General features: G+C 43.5%; 1 protein-coding gene across 2 annotated transcripts in view; it reads right to left on the reverse strand.

Moving 5' to 3' along the window:
• ERCC3 (ERCC excision repair 3, TFIIH core complex helicase subunit) overlaps positions 1-15,345 on the reverse strand; it is a 32,431-nt gene extending 17,086 nt beyond the window's left edge. Inside the window, exons 1-7 of one of the 2 annotated variants that reach the window (XM_072985260.2) lie at positions 15,192-15,345; positions 12,028-12,233; positions 8,735-8,971; positions 7,976-8,025; positions 6,809-6,944; positions 4,979-5,143; positions 474-678 (exon numbers count right to left, since the gene is read on the reverse strand). In XM_072985260.2, the coding sequence (XP_072841361.2) occupies positions 474-678; positions 4,979-5,143; positions 6,809-6,944; positions 7,976-8,025; positions 8,735-8,971; positions 12,028-12,233; positions 15,192-15,210 (1,018 nt within the window). In that variant the 5' untranslated portion in view covers positions 15,211-15,345. Of the gene's footprint in view, positions 1-473; positions 679-4,978; positions 5,144-6,808; positions 6,945-7,975; positions 8,026-8,734; positions 8,972-12,027; positions 12,234-15,029; positions 15,158-15,191 lie in introns of those variants that run through there. The other variant, XM_072985261.2, reaches the window with a different exon arrangement.
• Between the last annotated feature and the right edge of the window lie 3,367 nt (positions 15,346-18,712).

Below are 18,712 nucleotides of genomic sequence, written 5' to 3' on the forward strand. Positions count from 1 at the left end.
ATTGAAACCCCTTCAATGCGTTCCTATGGGCTTCAGACTCACGTTAAAGTGAAAATCCTCCATTTGGCGGCCATTTCCGCTGCCTGGTAAGCGAGGAATTCATCCCAGAAAACAGCGGGTGGCCATTTTTTTTACCCGGCGGCCATTTTGGAACAGCCGATCAGCTGTTAAAAAATCATCGCTTTGCAATAATCGGTAAGCGAAACAGGGTACCGATCATCGCAAAGCGATTTTTCCCCTTAGGGAACATCGCAAAGTGATCGCAAAAGCGATCGCAAACAGTTAATTGCTATGCGATTTCATCATTAAACGGGGTGCCTGTTAAGCGAGGCACCACTGTATATGATTGTATTCCAGCCAAACAAGCACTGCTACAAAATGCTGAGTACTTTTAGAGAAATCTAGAAGTTTAAACTATAAGCTTAAGTCAGAGAATTTTTGAGAATTTTGAAACATTGACCAAGGGAACTCACCACAGGGCAGGACGATAACACCAGATCTAGCACGGCCATTTCCAAACATTTTTCTTAAACTCTTCTCCTGGTATGGACGGAGAACAGCTGTAGGTTTCAAGTCTATATTAATATCAGGATTCACTGAATCATTTCTAAAATCATATTCAGCAAGCAGAGGGTACTCTAGATGAATACAACGTTTCTGAAGCTCTTCAATCATTTCCTAGAAAAATGGCAGGAAGAGGATGGGTGAGCAGATGAAAGGCTACTTTAAGGAGTTAATACTTATTTGCTTCAGGTATGCGAGATGTTCTAAGAATGGTTTGCCATTGCCATCTTTCAGTCAGTGTCCATGGCTGAGTGGAGATTCGGACTGTGTCTCCTGAGTCCTAGTCTGACATTACATCTACTACACTACACTGGCTCTCAAGTCTTATTATCCTTCATAGGCATCCTTCAGTCTTGAGAGACTATGATAATGTGCTCTGTATGGAGCACTTGGAACAGTGTCTAGTGTTTTGACGCTGTACGCAAAGCTGGAGTGTCCTCTCCAGGGCACAAAGCCTGGGTAAAATAATATGGAGGATAGGCTGTTATCCAAGCAGCAAATCCCCTCTCTCCACATCGCTGAAATAGTCCAATGGAAAGGCAAGAACCAATACAACTGGTTTCAGTGATGTAGCAGGAGTTGACAAAACATAATAAACTGCCTTCAGGACTCTGGCTCCGGATTTTGCCTCGAGGTTAACTCCTGAAGCCTTTTCCATAAGTGGATATAGCCACAAGGCAGTGGAGGTTTGAAATCGGAGTTTTCCTTCTCCTAGATGGGCTGCCTTCCAGGCTTTGGACCCAATAGTCCAAAGACTTTTAAAAACGATGGTTCCAAAGCAAAGACAAGTGCTTTCTGTATACTTTTGTCCTTGTTTCCAATTTGCTACCAGTAAGGAAAACAAAGTAGGCCTTCCATGTTTGGCCTGCCGGGTAACAATACCTTGACCAAACTTTGTCATCCCACTTTGTGATGCAGTTCATCACCTTTATAAATATCTGGTCCAGCAGAGACTTTTTGCCCCTCTCTGAGGTAGAGCCATGTCCTCAAGAGACAAGAATCTGGAAAGCAGCAGAGGCTCGCTGTCAGCATAACCAAAAAAGAGAGAGGAAAAGACCCCAGAAGACGTTTCCTCGAGCAAGAGATCCAGGGCGGGGAAGTTCATTCTAACTTGCTGCTTATGTTGCATTTGTGTCTCTCCACCGAAATCACCAGCAGGGCTGGCAATTGATGACACCTCCAAAGAGGGAAAAGAGTCAGAGGCATAACACCATTACCAGGTAAAGTATTCTAACAGTTTGGGGACTGAAATAGGTGGCAGGGAAGGCCAGGGAGTCCTCTGGAAGCGGAGGCAGCTTTCCCGGGGGGTGGGGGGTTAGACCTGGCCTACCAGAGAAGACCCAAGACCTTCTGTCGGATAAAACAACTGTGGTCAGGAAACCAAGGGTTTTATACTTCATTTGTTGCAGCTGTGTTTATACATTCTGTCTTTGCTGTATCTGCACATATCACCCCAAATCAAAAGAAGGTATATACAAGGAGGACAGCAAAGAGGAGTAACACACTACCAGGTGAAGTACAGCACCATTTCCCATAGGAATGCATTGAAAACCAATTAATTCGTATGGGTTGAAGAAAAAAATACGAATAAATAAAAATAAAAATCAAACAAGCCGTGGTGGGGGATGGCTGGGAAGGGTCTGGGAAGGCTACAGGGGGTGGCGATTTTAGCCCGCTGGGCCCCGCATGGGGGTGGACCCTTTCACCCAAACAGATGAAAGCATTACATTTTGCCAAGCATCATTATTATCTTTTGAGGGCGACACCAAGCAAGCCCCTCTTTTCAAAAATGTCTAAACATAGAAGCCAATAGTAATACTACTGTCATGGCAGTAGGGGCATGCCACCACTAGCACGTGAAGTATTCTAACAGTTTGGGGATTGAAAATAGGTCCAAAATGCCCAAAGAGTTAAAATAATGAGCTGTTTGGGGTAAACAGTAATCTACCTCTGGGGCCACAGAAAATCAGTTCCATCTTCCACAAGAAAACACTTCAAATATTCTAAAATGGCTATTCTATAACCTTTCTGTCTATGCCAGAGTAAACATACAAGGATGTTCAGCCATTCCTCATAGGGCTTGGTTTCCAGACCCTCTACCATCTTTATGGTATACCATCTTTACATGTACTTGGAAGCAACTCCCAATTTCAAGAGGCTTCCAGCCTCATATCAATAGCATCAGATGCTTTTAGCAGGTAGCAGGATGATGGATGTAATTATTTCTTTCAGCCTGCTGCTCATTGAGGGAAGCTAAAGCTGAAATAGTAAGCACACATGCCAATCACCTATGTACAAGGATTGTGCTGTAAATCTGTCTGTCCGTTCTGCTTGGACAGTCAATCCATGTGAGCAGTTGTGCATCCTTTAAAGACATTAATAAAAATCATCCTAGAACTGCAAAGCTAGAAAGGATCCACAACCAAATGACGATATGTAACAGCAAAAATGCATTTCAGTAAATACAATTCTTGCTTGAGCTGAACAGATCTGAACAGCGTAATTTTGGTTATATACAGACTTTTCCCCGTAAAATAAATAAATATTCCATAAATACTGGGCCCCCTGGCCATCCAGAGTCCCATGACTTCAACAATGAAGGCATCAAAGTGCTCTGCTTCCCCCACAAACACAATATCCCTAATTCAGCCCTTAAATCAGGGGGTCATATGGACCATTAAGCCTCCCTATACACAGTACTATATGGAAAGGACCGTCAATGCTATGAAAGACAAACCTGATAGAGAGAACTATTCTGTAATTATGTGTGTTAATTAACTTTGTAACTATGCTTTGTAATTACATTTTTCGGAGCATAAGAGGTATATTTGGATTCTGAACAACACAGGGGTCCAGTGCCCCTCACCTTGAAGCTAGAGGGAAGATATTCTGATTTAGCGTGGCAACCTGAACTGTTGCCTCCTGCATTTGAGGTGCCTGGAGTCCTGTGGGAGACAGGGGCACCACCCCCAGGGAGTGTGACTGGGTGGACATTCGAGAAAAAGACACAATCCCCCTACTGGAAGGAGAGGAGGGATTACTACTAAACTCTGATACCCCACCGGAGTAGCCCGGACCCTGGAATAGCCAGGGTATGAACCCTTTCAAAGTCGAAGACTGGAACCCCTCTTCAGACCTGTTGTCGAAGGCGGAGAATGTTTAGAATGCTTTTGTTGATACTGGACTGTTATTACATACTCCAATAAATGTTACCCCAATTTCTAAACCAAGGACAGTGGGTGCATTCTTTGAAAAAGAGTTGGAGCAAACTACTGAACCCTCACACTCTTGTGCAAGTATTTATTAATATTTATTAATATTCTTCATTCTATGAAGTGAAGATGCATTACAACATTTTCTTGCAAGTCCCTGTGGTATGCAGAAGCTGAAAGCACTTGTTTAAAAATTCCCAAGGGGACCTCTCCCTCCCTCACGCACAAACATTTTAAAGGGGAATGAACCTCCAAGTGTGGTTAAATGTTGAATATCTACTGGAAAATAATATTGGAGGGGGAGAACCAGTTGACCTATATGACTCCCTAATACAGGACTAGCGGATGTGGTGCCATCCAGACTTTATACTTGAAGCAAAAAACCAAGAACATTTAGAAGACAGCTATCAAAACCTCTCCAAAAGGATGGCTATGACATGGCAATCTCAAAAGGGTTTCGATGCTCTTAATACTATTTATTAGCCTCAACGTAAGCTCACAGAAAGTTATGGAAGTACTTATTCACGTGTGAATACTTTAGTTATATTCTACCAGCTCATGGTTGCAAGAATAAATGCTTCTTGGGCAAGGATCACCTCTGCTATGCGAACATTGCAGTTACTGACTTTCTGTGAGAGCACTTCAGGAAGGGAAAGTGTAGTTGCTCTTTCTATAACATCAACAGAATAAACTGAGCTGGGATCAGGACAGTATTCCTCTTTGGAATGGCGTTTGTATGGTCCCTTCGTCGTATTAACTTTCTCTCCCACTAAGAATAATTTGCACAACAGGGAGCATTACAGACATCTTCCTTACACTAAAGTTATTGCTTGCATTAACATGGTTTTTGTCACCCTTTTTGTCTAGTAAAGTTGGGTTCCTACAAAAACCCAAACCAAAATATAAATCAATTGATAAACAATTTTGATTAATTTTAAAATATGCTATAGTTGCACAGAGCAGCTAAATGTCAGATTTGAATTTCACACATCAGTTCAGCTTTCCAAGGGAAGACAGAGTTCATAAACACAATGGGAACCCCAGGAAAAGGAAGTCTTCTCCCAACTGAAAGGATACAGGGCTAACAACTGATTGGGCTATGTCCTATAGTAACTTTTGTTATTTAACTCTGAATTAACTCATATTCAATATGTGATGACTTGGATACTCAAGAAGGAAGCCATTAACTTAATACATTTTACCTGTTTCACTTCAAAAGATACTGTCTGTGTTTCCTCCTCTTCTTCTTCATCTTTATCCATTTGTTCATAAAAATCAAATAAGTCAGCAGGGACATCTGGCTTATTTTGAGCATCTGTTCCTTGTGAAGTTGAAGGACCACAGCCACCTTCGGTGGACTTGGAAATCTAGAACAGAATTCAAAAAGTAGAGAAGGATGCCAGCCAAAAAGGGATTAAGCTGTTGTCAATCTGCGAGTCCCAGAGGGGTCAAAATTATATAAGAGTCAATTGAACAGAGTATATGCACTGATTTCACACGCTAGCAAGGTTATGCTCAAAATCCTACAAGGTAAGCTTCAGCAGTATGTGGACCGAGAACTCCCAGAAATACAAGCTGGATTTCGAAGGGGCAGAGGAACTAGAGACCAAATTGCTAACATGCGCTGGATTATGGAGAAAGCCAGAGAGTTCCAGAAAAACATCTACTTCTGCTTCATTGACTACACAAAAACCCTTGACTGTGTGGGCCACAGCAAACTATGGCAAGTCCTCAAAGAAATGGGAGTGCCTGAGCACCTTATCTATCTCCTGAGAAACCTATCTGTGGGACAGGAAGCAACAGTTAGAACTGGATATGGAACAACTGATCGGTTCAAAATTGGGAAAGGAGTACGACAAGGCTATATAATGTCTCCTGGCTTATTTAACTTATATGCAGAATACATCATGCAGAAGGCTGGACTGGAGGAATCCCAAGCCGGAATTAAGATTGCCGGAAGAAATATCAACAACCTCCGATATGCAGATGATACCACTCTGATGGCAGAAAGTGAGGAGGAATTAAAGAACCTCTTAATGAGAGTGAAAGAGGAGAGAGCAAAAAACGGTCTGAAGCTCAACATCAAAAAAACTAAGATCATGGCCACTGGTCCCATCACCTCCTGGCAAATAGAAGGGGAAGATATGGAGGCAGTGACAGATTTTACTTTCTTGGGCTCCATGATCACTGCAGATGGTGACAGCAGCCACAAAATTAAAAGACGCTTGCTTCTTGGGAGGAAAGCAATGACAAACCTAGACAGCATCTTAAAAAGCAGAGACATCACCTTGCCGACAAAGGTCCGCATCATCAAAGCTATGGTTTTTCCAGTAGTGATGTATGGAAGTGAGAGCTGGACCATAAAGAAGGCTGACCGCCAAAGAATTTATGCTTTTGAATTGTGGTGCTGGAGGAGGCTCTTGAGAGTCCCCTGGACTGCAAAGAGATCAAATCTATTCATTCTGAAGGAAATCAACCCTGAGTGCTCACTGGAAGGACAGATCCTGAAACTGAGATTCCAGTACTTTGGCCATCTCTTGAGAAGAGAAGACTCCCTGGAAAAGCCCCTAATGTTGGGAAAGAGTGAAGGCAAGAGGAGAAGGGGACAACAGAGGACAAGATGGTTGGACAGTGTCACTGAAGCTACCAACATGAATTGACCAAACTCTGGGAGGCAGTGGAAGATAGGAAGGCCTGGCATGCTCTGGCCCATGGGGTCACAAAGAGTCAGACACGACTTAACAACTAAACAACAACAAGAAGATGCATCTAGTAAATTAACCCTCAAATATGACTGTTTGGCAGGAACGTGGGCATGAAATAATAAAATAAACAGAGCAAAAGCAGCAGAACCTGTCCCCCACTTTCCTAACAGTTATCTCTGATGTTTCAGCTGCACCTGAATATTCAAAACAGGTAAGTATAGCAGGGAGAGAAGCCATAAGAGAAACACAGATAAGCCTACATCAGTTATAATAAAGTAATAAAGAAAGAACAAAATCATTGTATAATGAACCACTGCCTCAACCTACAGCTGATTTGCTTGTAAATGTTTCTGTAATGAGTTCCGTTTCTTCTCCTTCTGCATTTCTAAGTCGACAGTCTCTAATGACTGGATCCTGAAGAAGTTGCTGAATAACATCTGGGTGGGTGCTCTCTACAAAATACCTGGAAAGAAAAGGGAAAGGAGATGGACTTCTGTAAGAACATAGCAGAAATATGAGCTTTTTATACCATTTTAGAAAGTACCCATGGCATTAAGGAAGACACTGCCGTAGCTTTTTATGCTTCCTTAGGATTGTGTGCCTCTGATAACTCTGAAGTGATATTGCAGTTTATATCTGATTGCGGAACTGGTTGCATTCTCATATAACAATCAGCTTCTGCACTATTAAACTACAAGGGAATTGAGTTATAAGCCAGGGTATACAGATTCTTCACTCCCATCTTTTGATACCAACAAACAAGACTGGAATAGTTTGATGCAATGTATCAACCCAGGAATGTGGTTTGTTTTATCTAAGCAAACAAGGATCTGTGAAAACAACAAACATGCCTGCCTTAGAGCTAATTACATTTTGTTTGTTTGAAAAATTAGATTTTAAAGTGCAAACACAAAAGAGAGACAGAGGAGAAAGATACAATGAAAAGGGGGGAAATGCAAAGTCATGGGTTAGCCATATATCTTTGAAAGTGGTTTACAAATCCTGACTTGATCAGAGCCAATAAACTATGGTTGTTGTGAGTTTTTTGGGCTGTTTGGCCGTGTTCTTCAGAACATGGCCAAAGAGCCCGAAAAACCCACAACAACCATTAGATCCCGGCCATGAAAGCCTTCGCGAATACAATAAACTATAATTGCAAATTCAGATGTAAAGCTAGTACAGTATGTCCAATTTGTATACCAGTACATTCTAAGGATGGGAGAAGCAACTAAAGAATCTATATGCACCACCATGCAGGACTGTTGCACCATTCAAACTGTGATTTAATAAGCTAGGATGTCTGGCTTATTGCTATGTGTGAATGAAACTAACGTGCTAAAATTATTCTGGTTCTACTTTGTATTTTCTTCCACAAAGCTATTCCAAAAGAGAGAGAGAGAAATCTATTTCCTCATGTCTCATCCAAGTCAAAACTAAGGCATCATACAAGAGAAATATCTATTCCACCACAAAGAATATAAGTTAACTTTTTACCTGTTGTGCTTCAGGACCAGTTTTACCTTCCCATAGCTGACAGTACACAGCTACAAAATAATAATAATAATAATACTGTTCAGAATCAGAATTGTGAAACATGTAATTTGAGTTGTACACATACTCATTACACAGTTTCCTGCTCCACTGCTAAATTTGAAGATACACTGCTAAATTTCAGTAGCACTGCAGTAATCTGAAGAAAAAAAGAATCCTGCTCATTACAGAACCTCTCTCCATTATACCGGCTAGCAAGGACTGGAACATTTTCTGTGTAATTGCTGGAATTCTCATACTCCATTTTTCTTAACACATGTAAGAATGGGAGAAATATTCTGGGAACTCTGAATCTCATGCTGAACCTACTGCCAGTATTAGAGCTGGTCCTGGCTTATGTTTGCAGCAGCGAGTAGCAACAAAAGATTTATTACTACCAAATGCCCTCAGCAGGATTTGCCTTTTTATTCCATTTGTGCAAACCTTAAAACAACCTGCAACCTTACTCTGTTCAGCTGCTGTCCAGTGCTTAATAAACCCTGTACTGAATTTTTAGTGGTCTCTGATTTTAATTCTCTGCCTTCTTAAATATGTTACACTAAGTGGATTTGGGTTAGCTGGTCCTTATCGGTCATCACATTAAGGAAAATCTTGACTTCTGCATTGATACTCTATCTTTCCACTATATTTTTGTCTGTGCCTAGCTCTTTGTCTCTGAGTAGATAAACTAGCAAAGCAAACAGACGAGCAACAGCAGCTTACCTTGATAAACTGAATAATCCCATCAGGAACACCAGTTTTACTCAGCTTCCTCAAATATTCAGTGATATCACTTGTTTGCAAACCCACACTGACAGCAGCATAAAGAGAGTAAGCAGTCAATTTATATTCATGCACATGAGTGGGACGGCAAACTGGCTCAGCAATGGCAACAAGAAAATCCTGCGCATACTTGTAAACAGGTGAAAATGCTTCAAGAAAAATATGACCATCAGGAGCCTATAAAAGGAAAGAAGAAAAGATCCAATATTAATAGAGTAACCTTACTATTTTCAGATTATCACTGCTTTTACTCCTGCAATAAAGAGATGTTTTATTTAACTGCTATCAGTGGACAGACACAGATTTTCCCACCAGCTTCAGAACTTCCTTCAAATTAGTGTTTCCTGGGCACCACCAGAACCCTCAAGCCTCTGGCACAAATAATCAAAATAAGGGCCTGATATGTGGGTTCAAACTGCTTCACCATTACAAACTAAGAACTTGAGAACCCATTTATTTATTTATTTATTTATTTATTTATTTATTTATTTATTTCCCGCTCATCTGATCGGATTGACCACTTTGAGTGGCTTCCATAAAAATATACAATAAAGCATTAAAAATTATTACAAATAAACAACACCACATATAATAAAACAAAAAATAAATAGAAAGAAAAAGAAAATTAAGTATTGACAGGAGGGAAGGCCTGAACATATAACCATGTTTTTAGCTGATTCTTGAATGTGCCCAGTGTAGGGGCCGCACAAATCGCTGGAGGAAGGTTGTTCCAGAGGCGAGGAGCTACCGCCGAGAAGGCCTGGTTTTGTATTCTTTCCTTCCGGGCCTCCCTCGGCGTTAGGCTCCTCAGCCTCACCTCCTGGCTCGTGCGGGTGATCCGGGTAGATCTAGGTGGGAGCAGGCAATCGAGGTCCTAAACCGTTTAGGGCCTTGTATGTAAGCATTAACACTTTGAAGTCGACGCGGAAACGGATGGGCAGCCAATGCAGCTTGGCCAGAATAGGAGAGATATGATGGTGGCCGCATTCTGCACCACCTGAAGTTTCCGCGTCAGCTTCAAAGGTAGCCCCACGTAGAGCGCGTTGCAGTGGTCTAATCTAGAGATTACGAGCGCATGTACTAAGGTAGTGAGCGCCCCTGTGTCCAGGTAAGGACGCAGCCGAGCAATTTGCCAAAGATGAAAAAAGGCGGTGCGGACAACCGACACCATCTACGTTTCCATGGTGAACGTTGGGTCCAGGTGTACCCCCAGGCTGCAAACCCCACTCTTCGCAGCCAGGGCCACCCCCCCCAAACGAGAGAGAGTCACCCAGGCCGCCCACAACAGGGGCACCCACCCTCAGGACTTCCGACTTGTCCAGGTTCAGCCGCAGCCCGTTCTCCTGCATCCATTGCAGTACAGCCTCCAGGCAGCGCTGGAGGGACAGGACGGCATCACCTGCAGTTGGTGCAAAGGAGATGTAGAGCTGGGTGTCATCAGCGTACTGATGACACAATGCGCCACACCCCCTGATGACCCCACCCAGCAGCCTCATGTAGATGTTGAACAGCATTGGGGAGATAGCCAACCCCTGTGGAACCCCACATTTGAGGCTCCACGGGGCCGAGACACTCTCCCCAAGCTGCACTCTCTGGCGACGGTCCTCCAAGAATGAGCGGAACCAGGTCAAAGCCAGGCCTCCGATACCCAACTCGAAGAGACTCCCCAGAAGGATACCATGGTCGATGGTATCAAAGGCCGCTGAGATGTCGAGGAGGACCAACAGGGACGTCTTACCCGTCGACCTCCCTCAACAAGTCATCGTACAGGGTGACCAATGCCGTTTCTGTGCCATGGCACGGCCTGAAGCCCGACTGAAACGGATCCAGGGCGTCTGTTTCCTCCAAGTGTGCCTGAAGCTGGTCAGCCACCACCCTCTCGACCACTTTGCTCATGAAAGAAACATTGGCGACGGGCCTATAATTGCCAATCTCGTCCACCGCCAAACTAGGTTTCTTTCTTATGGGCCTAATGAGTTTCTCCTTAAGGGCAGAGGGAAATTTGCCCTCAAGGAGAGACCCATTTATTATTGCGGTGGCCCACTCTGTTGTTATTGGCCTGGCTGCTTTGATTAGCCAGGCCGGGCAAGGGTCCAAGGAGGAGGTGATGGCTCGACAGCGGTCAAGTACCTTGGCCAAAGAATCAGGCGTGACTGGCTGAAAGGTGTCAAAAGTCACCGGACAAGGCGGAGCACTGGACATCTCCACAAACCTCACTGGATGATCTTGGGTCAGTCACAAACAACAGCCTGTTGCCACATAAAATAGATCAGGAAAGCTATCTACATATCCTATCCTAAACTCCTTAGAGGGAAGACATGAATTAGGGAAGTGGATGCAGAGCCAGAGGTGGGGAGTTCAAGTCTTCACTGGGCATCCTAAGAGAAGAGTCAGGCTATGTAGCCTTGGGCAAGCTGCACAGGGCAGCCCTTAAAAAACAGCCAATAGTAAACCACTTCTGTGGAAAACCCTGGAAAGAATCACCCTAATTTGGACCTGACTTGATGGCATGTTATTATATTATAAATTAATAAATACTGAATTTGTAAAATGGACTTTTCAAGGATGTCATGAACTGACCTCATGAAAATGGAATCCTGAGTTCACTCTCAGGGCTCCTAAGAGGAAGAATCAAATAAAGCATTGTAAAGCAATTTCCTGGGAGGTCCCAGTGCGCACAGTTGCCATTTCCCCCCTTGAGTACTATCTTGTGTCTACGTAATAAGTCAAGATGAGAGGTTTTGTTTTCATTAAAAATATGGCTAGATGTTGATTAATATTCCTCACCCACAACACTAACGTGCCCATACTCTGAAAATCAGAGAATTAAACTGCTGCATTAATCTTAATGAAAGAGAAGAATGGATTCATTCAGGCCTTTATATGCAACCAATGCAATCCTTCAGGTTTTCAATGAAATACAGTAATTCAAAGCAGAGATGGGGAACTTTTGGCCCTCCTGATTTTTGGATTTGAAATCCCAGAAGCTCCAGTAAATGGCAAAGGAGCTGTGGAAGTTGTACTCCAATCCTATGGATGGCCAAAGCTCCCTAAAACCTTATTGAAGGGGCCAAGGCCCAACACATCTGCTTTGAGGAGCCACATGATTCCCAATCCTGTTTCAAGCAAATTTTATGACACTATATCTCAGCCAAATGCCTCAATATGTTTCCTTTGTATGAATGTAAGCAAAGCTATTTATTTCAAAAAGCTATGTCCTTAATGGGACTTACCACCCACAGTGGGCGTGAGGAATGATCAGTCTTGAGCTGCATCTGGCTTCTATAGTCCTTTGCTCCATATTCATCTAACTTGATTGCAGAATCTTCCACTTGCTTCCCTGCTGCCGAAGGAACCGCTTCCTGAGAGTCTTTACCTGGAACATCATATTCTTCTTCATTCTCTTCTTCATAGTATCGTTTCTTAGATTTCTTCTTATCTGAAAACCAAGACAGAAAAACCCAAAAAGAGTGCTATCATATCTTCCCTCGGACTTCTCAAGGTTAAACATACCATTCCTCTGGTCTTTCCTCATAGAGCTTGGTTTCCAGTCTTCTTGTCATCCTTTTTGCCTTCCTATGAGCTCGCTCCAGTTTTTTTGGCATCCTTCTTGAAGTGTGGTGTCCAGAATTGGACACAATACTCAATATGAGGCCTAACCAGTATCAGAGGGGAATGAGTACTTGATTTGGAGCTGATATTTCTATTAATACAGCCTAAAACGGAATTTGTTTTACAACGAAAGATTTAAAAGTTTATGGATTTGTTAGCCTGTTGTGATATTTAGTGTCTGCTGCCTGAGGCAGTCACTTCATGCTAATTAATGCAGAATACTGTAGTTCTATTTGTATTGGTCCTTCAAAAGTGTGTTTTGGTATTACTTGAAAACCACTTTGAAAGGACTGGTATTACAAAGGTTTGAAAATAAACAAAGACACTGTATTATACTGTTTGAAAATATACAAAGACACTGAATTATCATTTTATGATCACTAGCATGATCATAAAATGATTGGTAATCAAATGACTGGTTATGAACCAAATTTAAAAATGCTCAATAGAAATTCTGAGGCCATAAGTGCTGTATACTTCTGTCCATGGAGCCTAAAATAGCATTTGCCTTTTTTGCAGCCATACTGTACTGTTGGCTCATATTCAGCTTGTGATCTACAACAATTCCAAGTTCCTTCTTGCTCATAGTATTATTTAGCTAAATGTCCCCCATCCTGTAACTGTGTGTTTGGGTTTTGCACTTATTCCTGTTAAATTTCATTCTGTTGTTGTCAGCCTTGTGTCTAAGCCTATCGAGATCTGTTTGAATTTTGTTTCTGTTTCCCAGGGTATTAGCTATTCCACCCAATTTTGTGTTATCTGTAAGTAAGATAAGCATTCCGACCCCCTCCTCAAAATGCTGAAGAGCATCAGGCCCAGGACTGAGCTTTGTGGTACCCCACTTGTTCCCTTTTCCCAGTATGAGAAAGAGCCATTGATAAGCTCTCTGAGTGCAAGTCTGAAGCCAATTGTGTATCCACCTGACAGTTGTTTTATCCAACCTATAACTAGTTACCTCGCTAATTAGAATATCATGGGTGCTCTGTTAAAGGCTTTGCTGAGGTTAACATATAAAAAAGCAGTCTCCACGTATTTTTTTCTTGGGTAGAGCCACTGTATCACAACATGTTAGGTACCCTTAAAAGAATAACATAACTGCTTGCTTTTCCTCAGCTTGCTTCACATGGGAAACAAACTATGTCTACAGGGTGTGGTGATTAGTTCCTCAGGTGGATCGGGCCTTTCATCAGAGACATACCTCATATTTATTTTTACATTGCATTTATATCACTCCTGTCCCAAAATAGTCTGTGGGTGGCATACATGGCTATCATTCTTCTCACTTCATCCTACCAATAACCCTGTGAGGTAAGTTTAGGTTGTAAGTGTGTATCTGGCCCAAAATCATTCATATGAATTTCACAGACAAGTTGTGTACTTGAACCTAAATCTTCCAAATCCAAGTCCTACATCTTAAAGTTTGGACCCTAAGCCAATTACACTACTGTCTGGTGTCTATTTTCACATTCTGTGGACTAATATTTCTTCGCAAGCTACAGCTGCTTATAAATATTTTGTGAGAGTAACATGGTTGGATTGTTTCCTCCATTGGCACAGGCAAGAATGGAGAAGCAACACGCAAGAGAAGCCTTAGAAGGTAGGAATAAGGCAATAAACTGAGACACATGGGGCCTCTAAAGGAAATGGCATCAAGCAAAAACTGAAGTACTACTAGGCTTCCAATCCAACCACTGATCAGGACTCAGAGAGAAATCATTCCACCAATTTTAAGGAGAGCACTGTGCTCCAACGTACTCCACAATCCAGCTTCGTTCACAGGGCTTGACAGTTACAGGGCTGAAGTTGAGGCAGTCAACAGCCGTTATTGTTGGGATGGCACCTTCTCCTTAATAAGGGCATGAACTCCCTCAACCACTCCTCAGATTATCAGGAACCCTAGAGATATTTTTAACTGGAGATGCTGTGTCTAGAAACTTGACTTTGGAGGGTACAATGTCTGGAACACCTCAACAAGCATGGCCAAGTTCTGGAGAGGCTGAGGACTGAACCCGAGGCTTCAAGGGAGAAAAGAACCTAGTTTATCCCCTATTCCACCCTCTGATCCGGCTGTCAAGCCTTCATGTATACAGAATACTCACTTTACTAACAGAATTTTTACTAATTTTAAAAGGATAAGGCAAATTATTCAGGAGCATTAGGAATCCAAAGGGCATCTTCAAACCAGGAGGAAGGCAAGTCCTAGACACCCATCCCAGAACATTATCTACTTATTGCTTGGCTAAATCAAGGAAGCATATTTTTAATTAAATTTTTTTCTACAGGAAACAAGGTAACCTGCCTAGAAGAGTACTAGACATCCTCTTGACCATACTAGCGGCCTTTTCTCCCTTACACCAAACGCTGATCACGGCCCCTAAAAATACTGGCGTATATTCATTCCCGTCTCTCTCTCCTTGTATCTTCATACATTATAGGGATCGCTGCAGCTAAATATATATATATATACAGTATCCGGGATTGAAGTGACGCCCTCCTCCAGGAGAGCAGGCACCGAACTCGGGAACGTCGGGAAGCGCCACTCCCCTGAACAATATTCCACAACTGGGGGGAAGGAAGGATATTACTCGACCCCCCATACACACACACACACACACACACACACCCTCCACCGCGCACCGCTCAGCACCAGACGTCCCTGGGGCGGCAGGATGTGCTCCGGGCGAGGGAGCTGAGGAGGAAGCCCCTGGGACCGTCACCGCCCTCCATCCCCATCCGGGCCCCTGGTCAGGAGACAGGAAAACAGAACTACCCACCCTCCGCTCACCTCGCTCCTTCTTGCCCATGGCGAGGCGGGTCGAGGCCCTCGTCGCACTCGCTCAACCCGCCACTTCCGGAGCAGGACAAGGGAGCGAAGCCGGTTTCTCCGCCTCCCCAAGATGGCCGAAGCCTCCGGATGGGAAAGCCGGAGGAGGGGCGGGACGAGGGCTCGGCGGAGGGGGGAGTCCGCAAGATGCGAGCCTGTTTGTCCGGGGAGGGACGAGGAGGAGCGCGGTGCTGCGCCCGGGCGCTGATTTGAGGGGTTCGGAAAGGGCAGCGAATTCCACCCTACGAAGTGCTGACGGTGTGGCAGAGGCGGAGGGTTTTTGCTGCAAGGGGCAGCTTTGCCTTTTGCTCCCCGGGATGGGTAGGGCAGAGGGGCAGGATTGCCCCTTTCCGTTCAGTGAGACTGGGTTATTCCGAGCAGCGGGGCCAAATCTTTCCGCAAGAAATGGAGTGCCTCTAATTTTTACCCTTCCGACGACACTTAACACGCGTCAGACAGGAGGTGGAGTGCGGTGGGGTGCAGGCGTGCTGGTTGTTGCGTGGCTGCCAAGTCGCTTCTGGTTTAAGGCTGTCGGTGTTTAGTCGTGCCCGACTCTTTGTGACCCCATGGACCAGAGCACGCCAGGCCCTCCTGTCTTCCACTGCTTCCCGGAGTTGGGTCAAATTCATGTTGGTAGTCGTATGAAATAGGGAACTCCAAAAAAAGGGTTAGTCTGTGGTACCAGATTAGGTGAAAACAAATTGAAAAATAAGGAAGACAAAAATGTTGTGACAACTTAAAGACTAAGGGCTAAATTTTAATGTGAACTGTTATGCATAGACCCAAGTAGAGAAAAAATATATATTTTTGGCACAAATAGTTAATAGTGCAGCATTTTGCACCTGGAAATGACCTATGATCTCTGTTGATATTCAGTTCCCTTTCCAGGAAACATTGTTATGTAAACAATGACAATGATTGGTGACTAAATTAATTCCAGGCTATAGATCAGTGGTTCTTAACCTTTTTGAAAGAAACGCCCCCTTGAGCCATTGAGGAAGTTATCATCGCCCCCCTCCCCACGGTGATGATATCTTTATGTCTGTCTGTCTGTATTTATTTGTTTGTTTGTTTGTTTGTTTATTTATTTATTTATTTATTTATTTATTTATTTAAGACAGTTAAATCCAATGACCCCCGAAAACAAAATTAAATTCCAAGAAAATGAAATGCCCCCCAAAAAGTAACATTTAATGATTTAGTTGCAAGTGAATTTTAAGATGCAAAAAGAAATATAAAAAGGGCATAAAAACAAATGCAGGAACTAAAAATTTCAAGACAGAAAGTCTGAAACTAAATTTCCCTGTGCCATCAAACTGCTGAATTTGTAACCATCTGACGCAACTGGGAGTTGAGGCAATTGGCTTTTGTAGAATTTGTTCTTAATTGTCTTGTGAATTTTTCTGTTTATGGTGTATGTGTGTGTGTGTGTGTGTGTGTGTGTATTGTTTTTAAGTGTGGCCGGTAGCCATATTAAATTCCGGGTATGGTTTACATACCTGGCCAGTAAATAAATAATAAATAATAATTAAAATTGGAGGAAAATATATATTCATGCACACTGTAAAAAGGCTGCAGCCATCTTCACAGGTTTGGCTTGCTCCAGCGCCCCCCCAGCGCCCCCTTCTGCTCCAACGCCCCCCTGCCGCCCCTTTTTGTTCTACCGCCCCCCTGAAAAATGAAATCGCCCACTGGGGGGCATTATCGCCCACGTTAAGAACCACTGCTATAGATAACAAGCAGGAACAACATGATAATGAGTACATGTACTGTATCGCTAATCACAGTGGGGTGGAGAGTTAGCAAGGAAATTTAGCTGGGAATTACAACAGATGCAACACAATATTTTACATCTGATAATGGCCTAAGAAACCTTGGGCTACATTGAGTTCATTGAGATGGTTTAAAACGTATGTATATTATCTCAGCTGTCTCCCTCTGGATTTTTGTCCTGTAATATTTCTTGTCCAGAATGACAACTTTCAGATCTTGTGCAGAGTGTCCAGGTAAATTAAAATGATTTGAAACAGGTTTCTATGTATTGCCACTCCTGCTGTCTGATTTGTGTCCATTAATTGTTTTTCACAGAGATTGTTCCATTTGTTCTATGTAGAGTGCAGAAGGGCATTGTTGGCAAAAGATGACATAGATCAATGGTCCCCAACCTTTTTAATTCCATGGACTGCTTGGGGGAGGTGGCGCACCCCCCAGCGGCTTCTGCATATAGGAGCGGGTGTGTGTTAATGCACGTGCGCAATCACTCATGCACATGCACAAAGGGTGGGAGCAGTCGTGCACACTGGCGAAGGGGTGAGGTGGTGCTCGCGCGCATGCGCAAAGGGCCTGTGCAGGGGGCGGGAGTGCATGCAGGGGGTGAGGGGGAGATCTGTCTCCATGGCCAGGTCTGGCCCAGGCCACAAACCAGCACTGGGATGTAGACCAGGGGTTGGGGACCCCTGACATAGATAACATTGGCAGAAGAACAGGTAAAATTACCCTTGATGTTGTTAGGTCCTGTAATTGTGTTGGCAGAATAAATTTATTTATTTATTTTATTGGACTTATATGCCGCCCATCTAGACACAGTCTACTCTGGGCAGCTCACAACAAAGAATATAAAAACAATTAACATATAATTTTTTAAAATTATTATTTTTATTTTATTTATATCCCGTCTATCTAGTCCCTCAGGACCACTCTAGGCGGTTTATATAAGATAATTATACCATTATTTACAGAGATTAACAATCATTCAAGATGGAAATCAGAAGATATTATGTGGTGCCTGGAGAGAAGGCCTATCTGAATAGCCAGGTCTTAAGTTGGCTTTTGAAGCTGCCCAGCAAAGGGGCCAAGCGGATCTCGGAGGGGAGATTGTTCCACAGACGGGGAGCCACTGCCGAGAAGGCCCGCTTTCTTGTTTTTTCTTTCCGGACCTCGCGTTAGGCTCCTCAGTCGCCCCTCCTGGCTAGAATGAGTGATAGGAGTAGATCTAGGTGGGAAGAGGCGTTCTGCCAAGTATTGAGGTCCTTAACCGTTTAGGGCAGTGGTGTCGAACTGTGGCCCTCCAGATGTTCTTGGACTTCAACTCCCAGAAGCCTTCATCACCACCTCTGCTGGCCAGGATTTCTGGGAGTTGAAGGCCAAGAACATCTGGAGGGCCACAGTTCGACACCACTGGTTTAGGGCTTTGTATGTAATCATTAAAACTTTGAAATCAATACGGAAGTGAACGGGCAGCCAGTGCAAGGCGACCAGAGTGGGAGTGATATGTTGATGTTTTCTTACACCGCTGTTAAGTCTGGCCACCGCATTCTCCACCATTTGAAGCTTCCGCATCAGTCTCAAAGGCAGCCCCATGTAGAGCGCATTACAGTGATCTAATCTCGAGATTACAAGCGCATGGACCAGAGTGGTGAGTGCCCCACCATCAAGATAGGGACGCAGCTGGGCAATCTGTCAAAGATGGAAATAGGCGGAAC

Source organism: Pogona vitticeps, chromosome 1, assembly GCF_051106095.1.
Source record: "Pogona vitticeps strain Pit_001003342236 chromosome 1, PviZW2.1, whole genome shotgun sequence".
NCBI classification, from domain to species: Eukaryota; Metazoa; Chordata; class Lepidosauria; order Squamata; family Agamidae; genus Pogona; species Pogona vitticeps.